The sequence below is a fragment of the Poecilia mexicana genome, unplaced genomic scaffold (assembly GCF_051168715.1).
Source record: "Poecilia mexicana isolate PSO_F unplaced genomic scaffold, ASM5116871v1 scaffold_21, whole genome shotgun sequence".
Taxonomy (NCBI): domain Eukaryota; kingdom Metazoa; phylum Chordata; class Actinopteri; order Cyprinodontiformes; family Poeciliidae; genus Poecilia; species Poecilia mexicana.
In genome coordinates, this window is record NW_028263390.1 from 14,858,489 (window position 1) to 14,880,924 (window position 22,436).

Genomic DNA, 22,436 nt, shown 5'->3' on the forward strand with positions numbered 1-22,436 from the left:
AGTGAACACATTTTTTGAAGTTTTCCCAAAGAACCTTAATCGAATTAAAATCTGCACTTTGATTGTGGAACTCTAAAGCCTTATTTCCTCTGAGCACGGGTCGGTGCGGTTCGGTACACTACGTTGTCTGTTTCCATTGTGAAAGTGGTCCATACACCCAACTTATACCTGGACCTCCTTCAGTTGTAGATCCTTAGGTCAATGGTATGGTTAAGGTGGAGGGACTGGCGTCACACAACACAGTCCACTGACTGGAGGACAGAAAAATGTCACTGCTTACGGCAAACATGAGACATACTAGTGCATCAGGTTCATCGTCACATGACGTCACTTTAGGCGTTTGGGTTTTACCCGGCCTGCAGCGAGAGAGCAACTGGTGGTGGAAACGCTCTGCTGAATACAACCTTAAAATTGGCAGAAGACAATAGAGGCATAAGTCATGCATAGATTTTGATCCACACCCTTTCATTAAAGTTCTGACTGGATGTTTATTTTCATTGTTCTGTTGGAAGTTCAACCCCTGCCCTAGTCTCACACTTTTTACAGCCTCCAGCAGGTTTTCCTTCTAGGGCTTATTTGTATTTAGCTCCATATTTCTTTCCATTGACTCTGACTGGGTCACTGTGGTCAGTGAAGAAAAGCAGGATTGTACTGAGCACTCTTAATTTTCAGCAGCTCTTTGAGTTTTGCAGGTAGGCAACAAAGTTCAATTTGTTCTCCTACCCACAGCTCGGATTGATTTCCTATGGCTTTCCTTTAACAATGGCACTCACTCCTCTTGCCAGATCTTTGAATGATAGATGTCTTCGGAAGAAGTTCCATCACTGCAGCTCCTCCAGAGTAAGCATAAGCCACAGATTGCTGCTCTCTCTGCCCAGCTTGCCATTTATACTTTGTAGATTTGTGGTTGGGCTTTATTCAATTCTCAGATGATGTACTAAATGGTGCTTTGTGAGATATTCAAAGCTTGGAATACTGTTTGATAACCTAAATGTTTCAACAGCTCCCCCCGATTTATCTCCCATGTTATTTGACCTTCATGATGCTGGTTGTTCACTATTGTTCTCCAAAATACCCTCTGAAATGTTAGCTGTGTTCAATCTGAGACAAAATTACATGCAAGTAGTGTCAAATCTTTTATTTATAGACGACATCTTAAGCTAGTTGATTAGACTGGTTAATATTTAGTGCTGTCAAAGTAGAGAGCACTAAATGCAAATGCACACCACGGTTTTTAGTTTATTTGTAAAAAGAATAATATAAAAAAAATTCTCTGGACAAACATTCAAGACTATATGTGCTCAAGATTTCGTGCATGTTGCCTTTAATGAGAGATCCGCGCTGTCAATCATGCCTGTCACGATGATCTGACCACGCCCCCTACTGGAGTCCAAAAATAATTACGTCACCCCAGTTATTAACCCGAAATAAAGAGGAAAAATCAGGATGGGTAAGTTGATGGCCAATTCTTCTCCTGACTCCTTCCCCCCCCCCACCTCTTTTTCTCTACCTTGACTGAATCATAACATCCTCCGTCATCCTCTTTGTCTCCTGCTTGAGTGCTGTGCACGGTGCGCGTTCTCGCCGCTCTTGTGCAGGAATGCGCTGCTGATCACGATTATTCTGACAAATCTTGCATAATATTCATTATATTAGTTCTCTTCCTTTCTCAGATTATCGTCGCCTGTATATTAGCAATTTCAAAAATAGCTTAATGAAAAACATTGAAAATATGGTTTCACACCGCTACTGTTTTTCATTATCACTCAACATGTTGGTGCATTGGTGAAGAGTCATGACTCTTAATGTATAGGAACTACTCCATGCAGAGATGTTGGGAGACGGTCCTTGTTCACATCAAGGAGGAAAGCTGACACGGGTGTCAGGCTTCTGCAGAGCAACTGAGCACTGATATGTTAAAATGTTTGAGTGCTGGTTTGTGTCTGCATGCGCGAAGGAACGGAATTAAACACTGACAAATGTTTCCCACGTGTACTTTTACAAACTCTCAGGTGAGCTAAAGCTGTGCGGTAAATGTCTATTTTCTTTATCCCTATCCAACTTATTTTTTCCTGCAGAAGAAAAGCTTCCCCACAGCATGATGCTGCCATCTCCATGTTTTACCATGGAGATGATGTTTTCAGGGTGAAACCCTAGATTTTTATTTCTTTCTTTGATTGTGAAGAACACATCTAGTTGTCTTATTAAATTCGCCCACCTGAGCAGCAGTAAATCTCTGCAGCTCCTCCAGGGTACCACGAGCCTCTGTAAGTAAGTGTCTTTATGGATTATGCTTCCACTTTCACGTACTGGACTGAACTTTGAGTTTTTTCAGAATGCTATTTGTTCACTAATGTTCTCTTATAATCTTCCACAGAACAGCTGGATTTATAGAGATTAAACTTTTCAAGGCAATTTGTTGCAACTGACTTTAATCAGGGCTTTCTGCGTAAAAAAAGGGGTTGAATACAAATGCACGAGATGTTTACTTAAAGTACATATTACTTTGCATTCTTAATGCATGAATACTGAAGCAAGGTGCTGCAGCTCCAGATAAATCAAAGGAATCTGATTATATTGGATGAAAAAACAAAACAATCCAATGAAAATTAAATTAAAACCTCTTCCAGTCCAAAGACACTCAAAGAAGAGACAATCCAACACAAACCTGACAGAACAGCCGTCAAGGCAATGACTCACATCAGTATAGTGTGTGGTTTAGGTAATAGGACAAGGTGGTATTTTCCTGCTGAGATGTGTGGATTGAGACTATGAACAGTCTTGTAAACCAGAGAGGATAATCCATTTAAGACAATGACGATGAACGGCATCCATCTCCCCTCTGACCAACGTAATGCACCAATTGGATAAAAGGGGTCCTTGGCATATAGGACGTAATGGATTTTCCTTTAACTGAAAGGTATGGTGCAGAGGCTTGTATCCTTTAAAGAGGCTTGTATCTTTTCACATCCGCATCGTCGCTTAAATCTAGTGAGATCACAGATACTGTCTGGTATGTTGGTGTTTGTTCCATGACTCTGGCTGGTTGGCCGGCTTGATCTGTTCTTACATAAGGCTCTTAGTCTAGATCGAGTAGATGCTATCAAAGCTCGCAGGGCCAGGCTGGAGTGCTGCTCTAGGATGACCTCATCTCTGGATGGACAATAATAACACCTGAGGAAATTCTTGATCTCTGCTGCCACCTACAGGCAAAAAAGGGATACACTGAAAACAACTACTGTACCAGATGGCCACAAATCATTCAAAACAAAACAAAACACAGGGAATACGTCTTTTTAAAAAAAATTATTTTAATTTATTCATGTATTCACCAACACTGGGCATTTATGCCATGAAAAACCAAGATATTTAATCATATGAAAATAGGCAAACAGTTTAAAAGGAAGGTAAAATACAATTTGGCTCTTGCATCACTAATAACTATCTCAAATAAAAAGGTTATTTTGAACTTTCTGTGGAATTATCTCCTGTGGGATTTCTCCCAGTACTATTGCTTTCTTCTGCATGTTATGTTTACTAAAAATCCAAACTGATCTTAGAAGTTGGAATAAGCATTGCTGTGGGTCTTGTTCTCTGCACAGCCATCAAGAAAGAACACAAATATTTGTAACGTTTTCCAGATTTCTGATTGTGAAAACAAATATTGAAAACTACGCATCATTTCTTTTCACTTCACAATTATGCATTTCCTCATGTTTGAACAACATTCAGATTTGAAAAAAAAAAAAAGTTTAAATTTTTTTTTATAAACTTTCCTCCACTAGAGGGCACTAATCACCCGCAAAGGAAGGACGCTTGATCCTCTCCCTGCTGTGCCGTAAAATCCCTGGAAAGCTGTCGACCTTTTAAACCAGCAGTCCACGAGGGGGAGAGAGCAGTCCTTGCAGGACGTATTCAACTCATATAAAACATGAGGAGACATGAGATGACATGGAACGCAGTTTTTGTTTTACCGTTTGGAGCAAAGTGCTGCTTACTCAAACAGAACCGGTGTCCAGGATGTTTTTAGATGCGTCACTACACACACAGCTGATTTAAATTGCTGAATTGCCTCCTCAGCACGACATCCAGTTCTGCACGATCTGCTAAGAGCTCCTTCATTTTATTCAGGTGTGCTGAATCGGGGAAACATGCAGGACGCCGGCCTCTGAAGACTGGCTTTGGACAACACTGTTCTAAGACATGTTGATTCACTCCATAAGGAGTGAAGCTGGTTAGTGAGGCATCATGCTGTTGGGAGGTAGTTTCTTATCAAAGCTTTCGGCTGCAGATGTTAGCTACTCATGTGTCTGCTGCTGGAACTGCGATCTCCCTCCGTCCAGTAAGGCTCAGTTTGCATCTCCCTCAGCCGAGAGACGGTCCTTTGAAAAGCAAAGATCTCTTCCTCGGCTGTGAACAGAGTGAGCCTCTCTGCTGCCTCCTAAAAAAGGTGGAACACCGCAGTTAGCAGAAACCAGAGCTGGCTCGACTAGGCTCTTGAATCCAGTCAAATTCAAATATCGGATGAAAGCTGTGAGTTTTTACATTTACGGGTCGTCTATTAAAATCTCTGTCCAGAAAAAATGAACACGTGTTTGTGCTGCAGGTGAGATCTTACGTCGCTGAGACCCAGGTCATCCAGCAGCTGTCGATCTCTCTCATCTTCTCCTCCGGTGTGGACGAAGAGCTGCTCTAACGGAGCCGCTGCCAGAAGCACCACTCTCACCTGGGGAAAAAAAGCAAACACGGATTAGACCTGGGAGTGTCTGACTTTTTAATAGATGTGACTTCTCTTGTCCCTGACGAATGTTTTCTGGAACTAGAAAAAAAAGTTATGTGACAATACATCAAGGACACGAGACAGCAAAACATCTGAAGCGTCAGGATGTCTTTCCAAAGATCACTCGCCTTGATTTGTTTAAGACGTGCAAGTTAATGTGCTTAAATGTTCATGAGCAGTGTTAACCTTTTGGAGAGGCTGAATTCCAGCAATGCTTAACCAACTATCCACCTCTGTGGCAGCCTGTTAATAATATATTCTTTGTGGCTTACTTTAAATTCCTGTTCACTTTAGTCTTACAGATGTAACCTGAAGCTCTTGTCTGTACCATCTTTCAGACCTCTGTTTAATTGCGACTGCACAGAGAGAGTTTTGCAAATATACAAGCGATGAGCAGAGGAATGAACCGACGGCATCCTGTCATTTCTCACTTTGTCCTCACTGCATGATAAACATTTTAGTATTTCTTTAGAGCATTTTGCTATTAGGACCTTCGGTAAAAGTGCTGCACGGTCAGACATTAGAGGAATGTTGGCCAACTCTCTGCGGGCAAACATCTCTGGTTTAATAATCTTGGTGCAACTTGCCTTTTCAAATCCCACCAGAGATTCCCAGGTGACTGATGATCACTCTTGTATCTTCCAGTATTTCTCGCAATGATCAGGCCTCAACTTCAACAAAGACGGTTTGACATTTTCCTCTTGAATTTCCTCAGACCTGATTGCTAGACGCAATGCTCTTTTCTCAGTGTCCTTCTACAATAATATGGATGATCCAAATAACACAGAACATGTCCTTGTTTTGATTTAGCTGGAAGCATATTGAAGCAGACCTTCCCGTTTTTGGGTTGGTAGTGGTGTATGCCCTGACCTGAAGCCCTTACTCTGGAAACTAAAATCACATTCAGGACCTTTCTTCTCTTTTTAAATGTTTTTTTCTTGTTTGTCCCTGTATTTTGAGGTTTTTGGACAATGACAATGAGCCACATTTCTAACATGTAATGAATCCTTACTGTCAACAGTCCACGTATTTGAGGGGTTTTATTTCAGGCTCAGTTTATGCAACATATAAAACCCTTGATTGAGACCACCTGATTTACAAGAACGTGAATTAATTTAGCTTAACTTGTGTGAATTGAACTTAGTTGGAGGAATTAAAAGGTGGACTGCCGTCTTTCATCCACTTAAATCTGTTCCCTAATGCAGGATGCAGAAATCTCAGGTGCAACCAGAGAACACAAAGGGAGCAAAAAAACATTTTTATTATAGATTTTGTTTTCAAAGTACAGCGAAGGTCTTATCCTATTACCACATGCTTATTATTGAGTATAAAAAGTCTTTATTTTTCTCAATGCTAGCTGATCTTTGGAACAAATCTAAATGCAAGGCTACGTCTCAAATCCCATTATTCGAAAATCAATGAGAAATAGCTTGACCTCTTCAAAGAAAAAGAACATTCTCCACACAGGTTAAGAAATGTAAAAAAAAAAAAAACCTTCATGGACCACAATGTTCGAAACATAGGATTCAGCATCAAAAGGAGGAGCATTGATTCTCTTACGCTCACTTTCATCTAAACTGTTTACCTTGTGGTCATAGAAATTGTCTATGAGCGTGGTGAAGCGCCTGGCCTGGTCCTTCAGAGTCAGCGTCAGTTTGGGAACATGGCGGATGAATACGGTGTCAAAGATCCGCGCCATTTCCAGGTAATCGCTGGCACCCGTTGGCTGGAGAAGAGGGGACAAGCTGAAAGCAGTGGCCACTCATACTGTATTTACATCTATACAGGCTGTTGGGTCTGTATATCCCGGCTGAGAGCAGGGAGAAAAAAAAAAAGAGCCAAGTTTACCACAAAAGAATGTTGTGCAAAATATCCTTGCTGACGTAACGTCCTTGGGCAGCCCGCCATTCAATTTGATTGCTCTTAAAATTAATGATGGCATGGCAACAAATGTCAGAGGAAGCCTTGAAGCTCAGATGCCTTCGAAAACTCCCCACTCTCCCATTAGGGTTGAGACTTTACACGTGCACTGCAGATTACTGCTGCAAAAAGGGTATAAAAGACCCAGCTAATAATAAACTCATCAATAGACTTGCTTTTTGACATTGAGCGGACCAATAGGACCTACACAGAGAGAAAGGTTTGGACAATATGCGTGCACAGGGGAAAAGAAACCAGACCCAGAGGTAATAATGACTCGACTGAAGAGCATCAACCTCAGCAGTTTTTATTATTCATGATTGCATTTGGAGTCTCAAGTGAGAAATATGCAACATGATGGCTAATAATCAATATGTCATTTTAGTGGAGACCATATGCTCAAAACTGAAAAACTGGTTAAACTTTTTTTTTTTTCCAATGCAGAAACTATGTTCACTTTTACTGCTTCCAGCAGTGCAAGGAGGAAAATCGTCGATTCATAAAGGATTGGAAAGGCATTTTAAAACAATTTTATGTTAATCCTCCCACAGCATCGCCAGGCACTACTCACTTTACCACACAGTTCTTCAAAAGTACAATCAGCGATGGAGCCACACGTCTTCTGAAGAGTCACCTCTCTGCCCAGGACGGTGAGAACACGAGAACGAGTAACTAGAGAAACCAAAGCGCAGTGAAAATTGACCTCAACACAATAAAATGTTTTCGAAAACAACACAGTTAAACTTCAAGTACCACACAAAAGGATAACAAAAACTTTTCATCAGCTCTCGTTCTATTATTTTTTTAATTGTGTAAATCTATGGAGGCCTTCTAAAATATAAAAGGCATGAATTTTCCAACTTGTTTCATTACACATGAAACTTCAAATCAATAGTTGTTCAGAATTTTCAACAGGATTAATAAGGGGAAAAATGCAAGGAGGAAATATGACGAGAAAAAAAAAGTATAATAAAAATGTCTGTAAATTAAAAAAAATAGTGAATAAATGCAGAAAATGAAAAATGAGAACAAATAAAGAAAATAAAAGTGAACTAAATAAAACAAGATTAGAAATAAAATAGAAAATCATTAATAGTAATATAGTTAAATTGATACTGTTGAAATGATACACAAATATGAATTTTTGTCAAACTTAGTCTACTTCTGTATTTAAAAACAAAGACAGAAACAAACTTTATTGGTAGTTTGAGCTAAGCATAAGATTTTGATGCTATATTTTTATTGCACTGATTTTGAATCAAAATTAACAAATACATGACAGAGAAAGAGTAGTAACTGGACACTCATCTAAGGTTGCCCAAAGAGAGCAAGACAAATTAGGTTACTGTGTGAGGAAAAAAAAAAGAGCTTTGCAGGTGTTTAGCAGAAAAAAATCTAATTTTCTATGGCATCTTTAGAGGTTTTATCATTACTTAAACTGATCCCTTCTTTAATGGTAATGTACACATACAGCAGCTGTAGTCATCACGTTGTGCTCCTCAACTCTGTTCTTTTGATTAAAAAAGAGGTATGGAGTGAGAATGATTGTTGTGGTTTGCTTTCTTCAATTTGATTGGATAAAGAGATTGCAAACACCTTTTAAACCTTTTAACAAAGCAGTTAGTCAGTAAATTTAGAGCTTAGCGTTTCGAAGGGTAACATGAAGGACTAGGCCTGGTAGTTGGTTCATAACATATTTTTCATGGATCTGTGGGGCAAATTTGAGCTGAAACTGGACTTGATCCAGTCAGTGGAATGGTGTTGCCTTGGCATCAAGAGATGTGAAACTGATTAGTTTGTGTTTATTAGTGCTAATTGTTGAAGGTTCCCACAAAATTTTACAATATCGTCAGCAAAAACAAGAGAACTTAAAAAAAAATAAAAATAAATTTGTGGACTGTAATCAATAACCAGATTTGTCATTCCCCAACATCATTTCCCATCCATAGTAGGAAGCGTTTACGCTATTTGGTTTACAGTGCAATTGGAAAAATGTGTAAATAAAATTGATTATCTTTGTCCAAATTTATAAGAATTTTAGATGTTTATTTTCAAATTTTTCTTATATCTTTTGTGATGAAAAAAAAATAGCTGGATGAACTTAAACACATTAAATTGACTCACAATCGCCAAAATTTCAGGAGAAGAAATATCTTTTTTTTTAGCATGAGACCCAGTTAAAACTTGATAATTTAACTTCCTTACCACTCTTCTGTCTTAATGCCAGCTCCTCAAAAAGTGCATCCAGGTAAGCCTCTGCTCCGGCCTCTCCTGTGCTGCACACATCACACACACACACACACACCCACGCACACACACACACACACACACAACAAAACCACGGGGGAAACAATTGGGTATAAAATTAATAACGCTGAAGTGGCTACATCAAACGCTGGCAGCAAGCAGAGCATTGGTGTTGAGTACTTAGCTTTTCACTCCATCAGCAGAAAAAAAACGAGGATGTTAGGCTCTAAACAGGAGCGTCAGCCCCTGAATGCACGTTAAAGTGAAACTGTGGAGGGTGTATGCGTGTGTGTTTGTTTGCTTGTGTTTTAACTCCAGGTAAAAGGGTGTGATGCTCTCTATTTACATGGACTTGAATGGCCCAAACTTGTTTGGCTGTGTGTGTGTGTGCGTGTGTGTGTGTATACACGGTCCTAACAGCGGATGTGTAATGAGGAAAATAAAAAAAGTAGCTTTTAAAGCTCTGCCATTTTCTCATGTTCTATTGATTCCTTTCATTCTTTTCATGGCTCTTTCAAGGTAATGCAGGTCTTTATAAACCTCCCTGCCTGCTTCTGCCCATTTATACATGTGTTTGCCTTCTCTTTCAATCATTTAAAAAAAAGAAGAAAAAAATCTAACCACATCATGTGCAGAAACATTTCCTGTGCGTGAATGTTTGTGTGGAGGTTAATGTCGACTCGCTATCAGACTTCTACACCGTCTCTGAACTGAGCTGGACTGTTAACATTAACACGATGCATCACGTGAGTCTTACAGGTGGTAAAGTTTTCCAGCCGCAGGCCTGTCCAGCCTCCTGTAGTCCATCCCAGAGTCCAGACAGACAGTGTGGCAGTATTTCTGTGCACAAACACAGGAAAACATTCTCTTAATTTTACTCATCAATGGAGTTTGCAAAAAAAAACAAAACATAAAAAGAAACAAAAATGCAAAGATTTTAGAGTACACATTAAAAGTAAAAGAACAAAAACAAGGGAGGCTCTCACTAGTATTAAACAAATAAATCTGGGTAAATAATTAGCATTATTTATGACCATATCATTAATCAGAAGACTCCAAGAATTGTGTAAGAAGCAAAAGGAAGACATTTTAAACATAAATAAAAATATAAATTAAGATACAGAATATATATATATAGCTATATAAGATTTCGTTTTCCAGATTTTCCTCATTACACCTTCTAAAAAGAGGAAAAGAGCTTATAAATGTGTGCATGACCAAGAAGTGAACAGAAATAATAATAAAAAAATATCTGACAGATTCTGTTGTAAAAAGTCTTATTTTCAGCTTCAAATGTTTATTATGTATCACAAATGTATTCTTTTGCCAAATTATAGCAAAAAAAAAAAATTAAAGAAGAAGAAAATGGTGATTCAGAGCAAATGAATCTCAATCATTTGCTCTGAATCATCGATGTTTTTCAGGTTAATTGTGGATCATACTTAACTCTCTGGAATTTTTATGACGCGTCCTTAAAAAACACAAAACTCAGCTTAAAAAATATTTTGACCACAAATATACAGAAAATGCAGATTTTGTGTTCGATGCAACTCTCATGTTCTCATTAAGAAAACGTGAGTTAACTTAATCAAAAGGTTGTTATTGAGGACTAATAGATTCAGCTTTTCATTATATATTTATACAATATTGTTCAGCTGTACAATTTTTGTAGTAAATATATATACTCTTAAGATTTGAGTCAGTGCTTTCTTAGGGAATAAAGAGCAAATAGTTTGAACAAATAAAAATGACAGGACTATAGAAGGCGACAGGGTGACATGAACCCATCTACTGACAGCGCTCCTATTTTGTGTCACTGCTTTATGGTTTTTTGAGCCGAACTATTGTTCTGCAGCACTCCAGCTGAGGTGAACCTGTGAAACTTTTTAAAACGGTGTAAAACGTCAACAGGATTCATGTCAGGGAGTGCAGCGCAAACTATAATCATCATCGCCACTATTCTATCAAAGAAAAGAGAGGAATTGCATATCATTCCAGGCAAGCCATCAACGGCTGACTGAGTATCCTGCGACAGCTCCATTAAATTATGAAATCAGTGAATTTCTGCCACTGGCCTCCTTAAGCTGCAGGATAATTAGTAATCATCACAAAGCATGGGGACGGAAATACTCTATTCTTCTCCGCTGTCAACTTTTTATCTCCGTGTCCGCTCACACAAACGGGGTTCCCACTCTGAGCCAATTGGCTGAATCAGGCTTAATAACAACCTGACAAACTCGCCCTCCCTCGCGCACAAAAGGGAGGTGTCATTTCATCAACCTTCGGTGACCCCACCAACCGGTAAATAGTCGCTCCGAAAAGCAAAAAAAAAAAAAAAAAAAAAAAAGAAACTTGTCACAATTGCCGCCACATCATTAGAATCTCAGTTCGGCTTTTCTCCTGCCATCTTTCCACCAACCCACCCCCCTCTCTCTTTGTGAACCGTGTCTACCTACAGTAAAGACGGCTGACGGAGGTATAAATAAGAGAAGGGGAAAGAAGAAGGAGGAATGGAAACACAATCAGAGATGATGATTCCATTGGTTATTTATAATCAGATGAGGCTGAAGCCTTGCGGGTCATTACTTGATTATCCATCTTAAGGGGATTGTCAAGATCCCACTCCTTCAAGATTTCCTCCGCCTACACATTGTGGTCTTTCACCACCTCCCCCTCCGCCCCCCCTCCGAAAACCACCCGCACCACCACCTTTCATCACACTCCTCTGACAGTCAGACTTCACTTTGAGTCTACTTTGCATCTTACCGTCTCGTCTTAAACTGTTTATTTGCTTCCTAAATCCAACCGCTCTGTGAGAAAACACAGACCAGACACAACAGGTTTATAAACTTTTAAAACTATTAGTGGCTCATCAATAAGCATACGGAAATTGTAACTTTAATGCTAATCTAGTAATCTGATCAGACAACAAATGCAATAGCAACACTTTGTGGTCTCATGTCACTTAGTCTGAAGACATTTCATCCAAACCTACTTACATTTCATGACTAAGAAAAGGGACTAATCATTAAATTGCTAGTCATTGTCACTAATTAGTAATTGAACAATTAGTTAAAGTAAATGCAATTACAATGGTACAACATTACAATGTTGATATTTATGGTAGTTAGCTTAGACACGTAGCTCTGAGGTGCCACAAAGATATGAATATTTTTATAACTTAAATTGACTTTGGCCAAGCTTTCGAAAACTGCAAAGTTAAAATCAGTCTGAAGCAAAACGTGTAAATTTTGCATGCATGACGTGTATGTCTCAGGGAGGTCTTTGCTTGGCTCCCTTATTTTATATGAGTGCAGTTAAAGCATAGCATAAGTCTGTGCTATGGGAAAGGCAAGGTGGATACTAAAAGTAGTAAAATTGAGCCTTTTAGACACATCAGTTGTTAACTATTTGGACAACATGTCAAAAAAATGTTCAAATAAGATTTCTGAAAGGTCAGTATCTCTATGCAACCACCTGGGATTCCCGAGATAGACCGTCTACACAGCTACATGGTCTGTTTGACAGTGACAGCATTTAGAAAAAGCAACCTTTAGGAAACCATACTTGCTTTCTGACTTTAGAGTGTAATGACATTCCCAGATCCGAGGTCCAAATTGAATTAAAGCAACATATGAAGACATCCACATGCGTGTTTGCAAAGTCAGTATGATACACATCTATTTTTGGAAGTTTGGATTTAAATAACCTAATGACCACTAGCCTGACGGAGATTACCAAAATGTTGGAGCTAATGCAAAAAAGTTTCCCCACTCAGACACCAGACATGAGAAACAGACTCTTCAGAAGAAAGTCATCCAAACACATGTAGCTCCAATCAAGTCATTGTCAGAGCTGTCCGCCGCTCTAACAGGACAGCCGTTTAGCATAAAAACAGAGTGGCTTCTCCCTTTCTTTTATTGGCTCTCCTTCCCTGTCCGACATATCTCTCTCAATCCTTCACTCCTCAAAAAGTTGCTTTTGAGTTTTTCAAAGAACGCGGTGCCATTGAGCCGCAACAAAAGCCAAGGATAGCTGACTATTGGGCCCTGATGAGGTCCACTCCCTCATTACCCGGCAGCAGAAAACATTTGATGCTTTTTCTTTTTTTTTTTTTTTGTTTGGCCTGGAGAATTGACCAAGCCTCAAAGAAATGCAGGGTGGGAAGGCTGAAAAAGAGATGAAGGGGGGAGTGGGGGGGAGCTTGGGGTGGCGAGAGAGATGAGGGGAAAAGGTTGTAGTCCATTCAGCCCTGTGTGTCTTACAGCCTTCTGTGGAGGGGGACAGAAGGAAAGTGGGAGGGGGCAGGGACAGAGGGGTCGAGAGACAGAGAGACGGGGGAGAAAAGAGAGAAAGCTTAAAACACTGCCTTTATGCTGGCAAGTTCTGTACGACTCTTCTGACATCAAAGTGCTTTCACTAACTGGGGAGCTGCTGTGTGTGTGTGTGTGTGTGTGTGTGTGTGTGTGTGTGTGTGTGTGTGTGTGTGTGTGTGTGTGTGTGTGTGTGTGTGTGTGTGTGAGTGGGCAAGCTGGGGGTGTAGCTGGTGATTTTATTCATTCCTCAGCAGTCTGGGAGGGGGTACGTGACAATGTGAACACCCTAATTACACCTAATGATCTGTTCCCTTAAAGTGTGACTGCCTTCGGCTGGCCACGGATTGTTCAGCCGGGCCGTTCTCACAACCTCCCCTTGCCTCGGTTGCTCCTCTTGGGGAAACATCCTTTGAGTTTCAGGCCTCGTGTTTTGTGATCCGGGACCCCACCGGACTCCACAGCCCTCAGCTTCTCTTGAGTTCTGCTGGCCCAAAACCGAAGCAGCCCAAAAAGCCAGAATGGGGTGTGGTTCTTGCACCTGGCCAACAGAGTCTGGAAATGTTTAACACCAGCCAACAAGGACTAAACAAATGGGCTTTATGTTTATGTATGTCACTTTATTTCCCTTATTAATGACAATAATGTTATTTTTTGATTTATTGTATATTACAACATGCAATAAGTCTATCTTATATCATTATAATATATGATTTTAATCTTCAATGGCATTTTTCATTTTCCGTTTTGAAGGTTTAACCTCAGATGTTTTCCGAGATTTGAAGAAATGTTTAGATTTCACTTCAAAGTTTTGTCTGACTGGAAGTAATACGAACGATTTCAGCAAAAGTACAGAGTTGAATCTGATAAAGCTTCTTTCATACATTTCCAGATCAAATCAAAAGTGTGAAGAAACCCAACACGCACAATTTGGCAGATTTTGAAAAATGTTTGTTTCTCACAGGGGAGCTGCCTTGAGCTATAACGATCCACCGTATTATTAAAGCACAAGGCTTTAATAATCAAAGAGATTGTGTGACTGATCACATCTGACAGAGAAAAACAAAAAGGACAAAATCAAATTGTCATAACTTGATCAATTGAACAGTTACTCCAATTTAAGACCCAGATTTCTTTTCTCACAAGTTTAAAAGGAGGAAAAAAATCAATAGGTTTCTTATTGATTAATCAGATTTCAAATCGACCCCGAGGGCCGCTCTAATTCTGACCTTAAAAGATCAGAATTAAAGCAGAATTAAATGGCTGCCATCAAATATCGAACTTGGTTTCATTTGAACTTGTAGGCCTTCCTGCTCTTTCTCACCAAGGTCTTTGTGGGAGAACCACATCGCTCCCATTCTTCAATTAGTCTCTGTCATTCTGTTTTGTTTGTTTATATATATATATATATTTATATTTTTTTTCCAATCATCAGTAACTGCTCAGCACATTGCAATTATTAACAATGCCACGCACAAATAACGGGGAAGGAGAGCAGATCAAAAGAAGGGTTAACGAGAGCAGGAAACCTACAGATACTCCAAGTTGGCTCAGGGTTGTCGTCATGTTTTTCCCTCTCCCTCCGGCAGCTTTGTGTGCGGCTGTAATCGAACAAGCGGAGGGGAGAATAAAGTCACTATTCTGCTACCAAAATGCAGAGACCTGACCTTGGGTAAGTAAAGCCTGCGAGCGGAACGGGATGGTAATGGAATAAAGAGAGAGGATAGGAGGGTGTAGACTGGATGGGCGATGAAAAGTGAAGTGGAGAGGGAGGACGGCTCATGAGACAGAGAGAGAGAGAGAGAAAAAAAAGTGTCTTAGTTACAATACTGCCTGTGTCCATTAAAGAAGAGCCCCCAAACCCTGTATTTTACATAAACCTGGGCTTTGCCATGGCTACATAGAAAAAGGATCGCCTGAATAGATTCTCTAATGGTCCTGAAACTGTTAACGTACATCTGCAAAAACCAGCTAAGGACGTTTCAAACCAAGAAAACTTTATCCTTTCCACGTGTGACAGGTAAAACTGCCCCAACTACGCTTGATCTGATGTTTTTGTCACCATCAGATGAGGCAACTGGATGTTTGTGGAGAAAAGCGAAGGGGTCCCAACTAATCAGAAGTCAATGGCTAAATAAAGACATCGACTCAGGCGGAAGGAGGTGCTGGATTAACCTTTACCACCGGGGCTCAGGTGATCAGGATCAGAGGTCAGAGGGCTATTTTTCACAACTTAACGCCCTCATTCTCTTTTCCACTCGTTATAGAAATGATGCTGCAGCCCACAGCTCCAGCCGTGATCTGCAGACTTCTGCTCCCTGCAAGCATTAATTCAATCTATTAAGGGTCAGCTAGTTAGCCTGCGTCACCTTGCAAAAGCACGCTTTAACATTGCAGGGCAGGCCGCCAGAGAACGAAAAGAAAAAAAAAACACGACCCCAAAAAACCAGATGGTTTGACAAAAGGGGGGAACATGGTACCCAGAAAGAAAGGAGGTATTCTGGGGCAGGGAGGGACAACAGGCATTCAGGACCTTGATGAGGGTGGATTAGAGAGGGCAAGGGTGCTGCTGGGTGGGGAGCAGGGTAACTCGGAGACTTCCCATGTTGAGTGATTACGTTTGTGTGTTTTAAGCTAAAGGTTTTTTTTTTTTATTGTATTGAATAAACGTTTGTGTGAAGCGGCTGATTAACCCTACTGATGCTGATACATAAAAGATCTGTGGTTTAGGTGCTTACGTTGCAGTTCTGTACCTTTACATGTTGGAAGATATTAATCCTGCTGAATTTACTAAGCTAAGTTTATCTAACTAGACCTCAGTACACTAGTTCAACAATATTTAAACATATGGTGTGCCTTGGTGTACCAAAAGTTGGTTTGATGATATTTTTTTAATGATTGGTCTCATGTGATATTCTAATATTCTGAGACACTGGCTCGTTTTTTTCCCCTCCATTTCAAGTTTATGCTATACTTAGTGTCGTTCAATCATGAAATCCCAACAAATTACATCAGCACTGGTTGTTGTATTGTGACAAGAGAGAAGGGATTAGATATTTTGCAAGACACCGTTATTCAAAAATATTGCACAAATACAACCGATTCCTAAATGAGAAATCAGATAAAATCAGGTACTGACAGAAATTGTCGGATTTTCAGTTTGAGCTGTCCTGGTGCATTTTATGTAATTGATGCATTATGCCTAACACGTCTATCGTGGAGTCAGGAAGACTCAAGCTCTGTTATGATCAACATCACTGAGGTGTTCAAAACACAATCAGTGAATGTAGGAAGATCCTCAAAAGGAAACTGTGTCTGTAGTTCAATAAGGATATGAGAGACGGAGAGACTTTCAGCAGATAACCGTGAGGCTGAACAGATTACAGTAAAGTATGACATCAGCTTTATTCCTAAAATAAAGGAATCACGGCTCACGACAGGAAGGCTGCAATAAAAATGTCACATTTCTGAAAAGGAAATTAGAATTAGCTAAAAATTGATTTAAGTATTTTACAAAAAAAAGAAAGAAAGAAAGGAAGAAAGAGAAATAAAAGAAAGAAAGAAAGAAAGAAAAAGAAAGAGGAAAAAAAAGCTGAGTTTGGATATTGGCCCCAAAGCTCTGACTGCTGCATCTCCACTCTGAAGAGAGAAGATTTTAAAGCCATCCCTTTGCCGGCAATAACACCGTAGGCTAAATACCAATAAAAAGTGTAAGAATGTTACCCTCCTCTGTTGCAAAATGCATGACAACAAATTATTATGCAATTATTTATGATCATGATCACTCCAAACACATCAATGATCATTTCATATGCAGGCAGGATAATGATGCGACCTGCTTAAATTGCAAAGCAGATTTGTTTTAATAGAAAACGGCTAGCTGTCGCCTCACTCTCTCCTTTTTTTTGTCCTCTCTCTTATCCCCTACTTTTGAAATGCAAGGAGTGTGTGAGTCAGTCACTCAGCTCGTTCACCCATTCACATTACCTGTCCCATCCCTCTCCCTCTTTCCTCCTCCTCTGTGAGTGTTTCAGTGTGCCCTGGCATGATCAAAGACAGCTTTGTGACGCCGTGCGAGGCATCCAGGAAGCAGAGAACATCAAACCACAACTCGCATCAGGACATTCACAGCGGGAACAGAGACACACGTGTAAGGTGTGCAGTGTAGGTGTGTGTGATAAACAAATGAATAAATTAAAAAGACAAGAGCGAGACAGAGGTGACTTTGTCTCTACCTTTAGCATGTCGATGAAAGGTAGGAAGGTGTCCCTCTGAAGTCCGTTTTTGTACAGATCTGAAAGAGGAGGGAAGGGCTTGCATGAGAGCTGCTGTTTAGCCTCCTAATAATGTCATTCCCTCAATACAGATTGGCAGATAAATTGGCTATTGATGAACTGAAGGATGGGTGGGGAAGGCGTGACAAAAGGGACGGCGGGACCGGGGAGGGGGAGAAAAATGGATTTCTGCACCGGCAGCGGTAGCAACATAAAATTCATTACATTCCCAAACAATGGTGGCGAGAGAAAGGACCGTCGCCTTTTCAGCGCGGACAATGTCCACAGCGGCCGGCTGAATAGAGGTTTCAATTAGCTCGGATGGAACAAATTAGATCTGAAGTAGCATCCTGGATAGACAGATAAAACAGATAGGGATGCACACAACAAACAGGCACAAAGACACAGAGTGAGGCGCACACAGTGAGGCTTAACAAATGCAAACAAACGCCGATGTTGGGCTGCAGTCTGACATCACGTAATAAATAAACCTCACTTTATAACTCCTGCACTGACGAATCGATGCTGTGAATGACACACGACTATTAAGGTTAAAAGAATAGAAATCAATATTTTGGGCCTCAATTAATTTGCTTTGTTGACAAAGTTAATTGAAGAAAAATATATATCAAAGATCAATACAGCTCTGCTGTCTGTGCAGTAAATATGACTTCTGCCGTATTGATTAATTAGAGAATGCGTGATGTGTTAATTAGTGAGATTTTAAGAGGTTTGTTGCTGGCATTGATTTTCCGATGCCCATCAGCAAGAAAGCTAATGTCCTCTTAAAAAAAAAAAAAAAAAAAAGCATTAAGCCATTCAACATGTAAGACTTAGAAAGCAAGCAGAAGCATGCAAGGAGTCATAAGGTTTTAGCATGATCTGTAATCTAATATAAAACACATTCTAATAAAAGGGCATATATAGCATTTCATCATGTTCAGGATTCTAGCTCATGATAAGCACATTTTCATTTCCAAAATTATAAAAGGCATCGAGAATAAAATGTTACACTACTCAAACTCTGGCTGTGCATATGCAGGAAGTTCTCCACCTAAACATCACTTTAAACTAATGCTACACATACAGGAAGTCAGATGACAGCAGCTGACAAATGCCTGCTCGTTCATTTAGCTCAGACACACAGAAAAGAAGAAGTGGTGCTACTGCTAACTGGGGATACACAAGCAGGAGGAAAGCAGTTTTTGATTTAATGTGATCTGCAGACACCATTAGTTATTTTGTACTGACAAAGGGCACAAAAATAAAAAAAAAAACACAGAAAAAAGAAAGATTTGCTTGACTGAAACTTTATGCTCACAAACACCATCTCAGGTCACATTTATGGTTTGGCTGTTTCTTGACGTATTGATTGTTCCTTATTTTAAATCCTAGATTGCACAACTTAAATGGATCAAAAAGTGTTTCCAACAAAGAGCTTTTTTTGTTGAGATAATATAAATTTGGCCTTTCCTTACAGACTGCCTAGATTTGCTGCATAGATTATCTTTCTGTGCCACTAACAAGCAACCTCATATCAGTTTGGCATATTCCTAAATAATTTTTTATTTGTTTAAAACTTAAACAAATAAGTTTGCTTATTTGTTTAAGTTGCCTTTTAATAGGTGCAATGTTTTAATCTACATGTGCAAACGATATTTTGATCAAAGTGTTTTCATTGGCAATGATGATGATTGCAAATGAATATTTAATTTATACATCCAACTCTTGTATCCCACTGAACTTCTTCAAATCAAAAACAAAAAGAAAGAAACTCACTAAATTCCCCTCCTGAACTCATTCAGGGGCTTTTTGATGCCTGAATCTCCACATCAATAAAGACAGAAAATGTATGCCTTTCAAGCCCAGTTGTTTCTCTCGGCTTTTAGTGCTCCATTAACCTTGTAATTAATACCAAATAGGCTCTCTCTCAAGTTTCCCTGCTTTGGCGCTTTGTTCTTAATAGCTGGGAAATATCAGAGATGTGCGCCTTTGTATAGGAGAGCCATCTTGCTGCCACCCACTTCACTTAGGGGCTCTGAGACATCAACATCTTCCCAAAGAAAGAGAGGCGTCAGACAGCACATCATGCATTTATCTCCACCTTGATCACCGTCTTGCTAATTCTTCCTGGAACTGGCTGTAAATGCAACTTCAAAGGCTTTTAAGAAACAGCAAGCTTTCCAGATGCATCAGCTGTCCCTCCCCTAAATTTGTGATGAATTGCTGTAAAGAAGGAAGCAGTTGGTGTGGCCATGTAACAGTAATCGATTCTTGTTGAAGCAATGCATATTAGGAGAGATTACATAACTAATGCTTTTAAATGCAAGTAAAAACATTAATTGATGGATTCATTATTGATGCTGTTGGAGGAAAGAAGACAAAGGTCTTGTGGGAATATTCCAGATGTAAATAATAAGCATGGTTCAAGATGTCCAGTGGACCTTTCTGATGGAAACTTGAACTGGAACGATCAACGAGTGCCCTAATAACATCGAGTACGAAACTTCTTTGACTCATTGCTTATGCAATTTATGCAACTCCAACAGCAACACTGGTCAGGAGGGATTCTGTTTCACAAGACATGTTTTTGTTTCAACCAGTAATGAAGCTGTGGCTTCCATTAGAGGCATGTTCTTCTTGTTCTTCCTTCACGTATAAAGTACCCTTAAGTCAATTCTTCTATGTCAGCAAATCTGTATTCCATTTGCTGGACAAAGTTACGGACACTGTCTTTGCTAGCATTAACTTTGCAAACGGTTTGTTCTTTGGAGTTGTCAAAAACTACTTCTAGTTTTTTTGTTTTTTTTCCCTTTGGAAAGTACTCCTAACTCCCCTGTCTTCTCAGCTTCTAGCCAGTTAGGTCTGCTGAAAGTTTATTTCTATTAAAAATAAATGGTTCCTCTTTGATGCTTACTAAGAATGATTGACTCCTGCAAGGTCATTAACTCAGTGAAACTAATTGCTCAACTAAATATAATTGTGTTTTATAATTTCAATTAAATTTGACTGCATTTTTTTTTTTTTTTTGGTAATGAATGATTTCAACAGAAGTTGGGCTGAATTGTGGATAAAAGTAGGGATGCACTTTATGAATATATCAGACCAAGATCAGTGTGTGCAATACTCGCATCACAAAGGACATCACAAAGGACATTTGTTGGCTAATGTATCCCAACTGTTAATTTTACATGCTATCGTGACTTTTTTAGCCAGCTGGACAGAGTCCCATGACAGCAGATGATACACAGATGACAATGCACAAAAGGCCAAAGGTCACCAAGTGATGGAAGCACAGGTGAGAAAGAGAGGAAAGAATAACAAAAAAAATAGGAACATATTGCAACTGATATAGTCATTGCAATATTTCTATAGTCTTAATGCCTTTGTGGGTTTTTTTCCTACGTCCAAAAAGATGCTTTGGACACATGACTGGATGACAGAACCTATGTAGTGCATGCTAATTTTAAAGATACTATCTGAGAAAAGTGCAGACTTAGGAGTGCTTCAGTACAAGCACAAACATCTCTTGTTGGACATTATTTGAACTGCTATAATATAAATTCAAATCATGGATCATAAGGGGAGGTGACAAATTAAATATATGACCTGAATAAATTAGTGGACAAACACAATGCATCGACACAGGTGCAAAGCATGGCATAATTCAGCAATTAACTTCCAATCACGCTCTGTGACACGTCTAAAAAAATACTAAACATGGCCAGCTGATGCTGGTTTTGTTTTAAAATGGTAGGGAGAAAAGATCTGAGTGCCTTTTGTGTTTATGGGCCCAGATGGCACAGACTCAGTCACTGCTCGGATGGCTGGTGTTTCAATAGAAACGGTGACTAAAAAGGGACATCTGCATTAGGATCTATGAGAGGTGACGAAGAAAATCACAATACAATCATTCTCTCGATATGAAAAGTCAGTCAGTGAATAAACTTTGTTGAAAATGCAAATTTTACATTCTAGACATAGGAATGCATAATTACCACTGTTAAAAATTGTTGGAAAAAAGAATATATGATGAAATAAATCATTGTTCGCCAGATTCCCTTGTGCCAGGAGGCTGCAGGTGGAACAACGTTCAAATAGAGAAATGTTCAGGCTTGAATGCATTAAGGGTATTCAGCACTTCTGTAAAATTATGGAGTGAAATTTGCTGGCATAGATTTAGTTGTCATACTAGGGGGTCATGGATCACAGAAAACCAGCACATTATTCTAAATGTTCATAAATTCACCTCTAAGACAATAGAATGATTTAAAAAAATCATCATGGATCCGAGCTTGGACCCTCACTATCATGTATTATAATGTTCAGCCAAAAAGTATGGAACATATTTGAAGCAATTTTTTATTTTTGTAGCTTACATACAAACCTACTTTGTAAGTAAAACTGTAAAAATCTTTGCAATGTGCATATTTACACTATATGGTGGTTGTTTGAACTAGGCTATGGCGTTGTTACCAACAGTAATTACCTGTAGTAGAAAAACGTTAACTGTAGCTTAAAAAAAAAAGACAGACTTATTCCCTCACTTAACTGAGCCAATTGCTAGAGAAAGGCCAATTTCAAATGAGATTTTTCCTCATGTTAAAATAGCTTCAAAGTCAAAACTGTAAAGAAAAACAAACAAGGATCTTGTTTTTAGGCTAGAATGCTGTATTGGCTACTTTCCAGGTGTCAAAAAGAAGAAAGACAGGTGTAGACTGCATCATGCAGTTTCTCCAAACTGACTCCCTCCTTGAGGAAGGTGTTAATAACAGATCAGATAAATAAAGATATAATATGATGAATCTATAAATGTTGCTGAAGCCACTGTCATTCAGTACGACAGAGCATTTGTATTTATGACACTAAATACTGCTCTTTTAGGAATACAGCAGCAACATT

At 39.3% G+C, this 22,436-nt stretch overlaps 1 protein-coding gene across 2 annotated transcripts in view; it reads right to left on the minus strand.

Moving 5' to 3' along the window:
* Positions 1-3,293: 3,293 nt before the first annotated feature.
* The window catches only part of afg1lb (AFG1 like ATPase b), a 31,532-nt gene continuing 12,389 nt past the window's right edge, over positions 3,294-22,436 (minus strand). For both annotated transcript variants that reach the window (XM_014993910.2, XM_088001948.1), the window contains 7 exons: positions 17,496-17,554; positions 9,705-9,787; positions 8,906-8,976; positions 7,272-7,372; positions 6,366-6,506; positions 4,619-4,726; positions 3,294-4,441 (listed from right to left, as the gene is read on the minus strand). In XM_014993910.2, the coding sequence (XP_014849396.2) occupies positions 4,295-4,441; positions 4,619-4,726; positions 6,366-6,506; positions 7,272-7,372; positions 8,906-8,976; positions 9,705-9,787; positions 17,496-17,554 (710 nt within the window). In that variant the 3' untranslated portion in view covers positions 3,294-4,294. The remainder of the gene's footprint in view (positions 4,442-4,618; positions 4,727-6,365; positions 6,507-7,271; positions 7,373-8,905; positions 8,977-9,704; positions 9,788-17,495; positions 17,555-22,436) is intronic.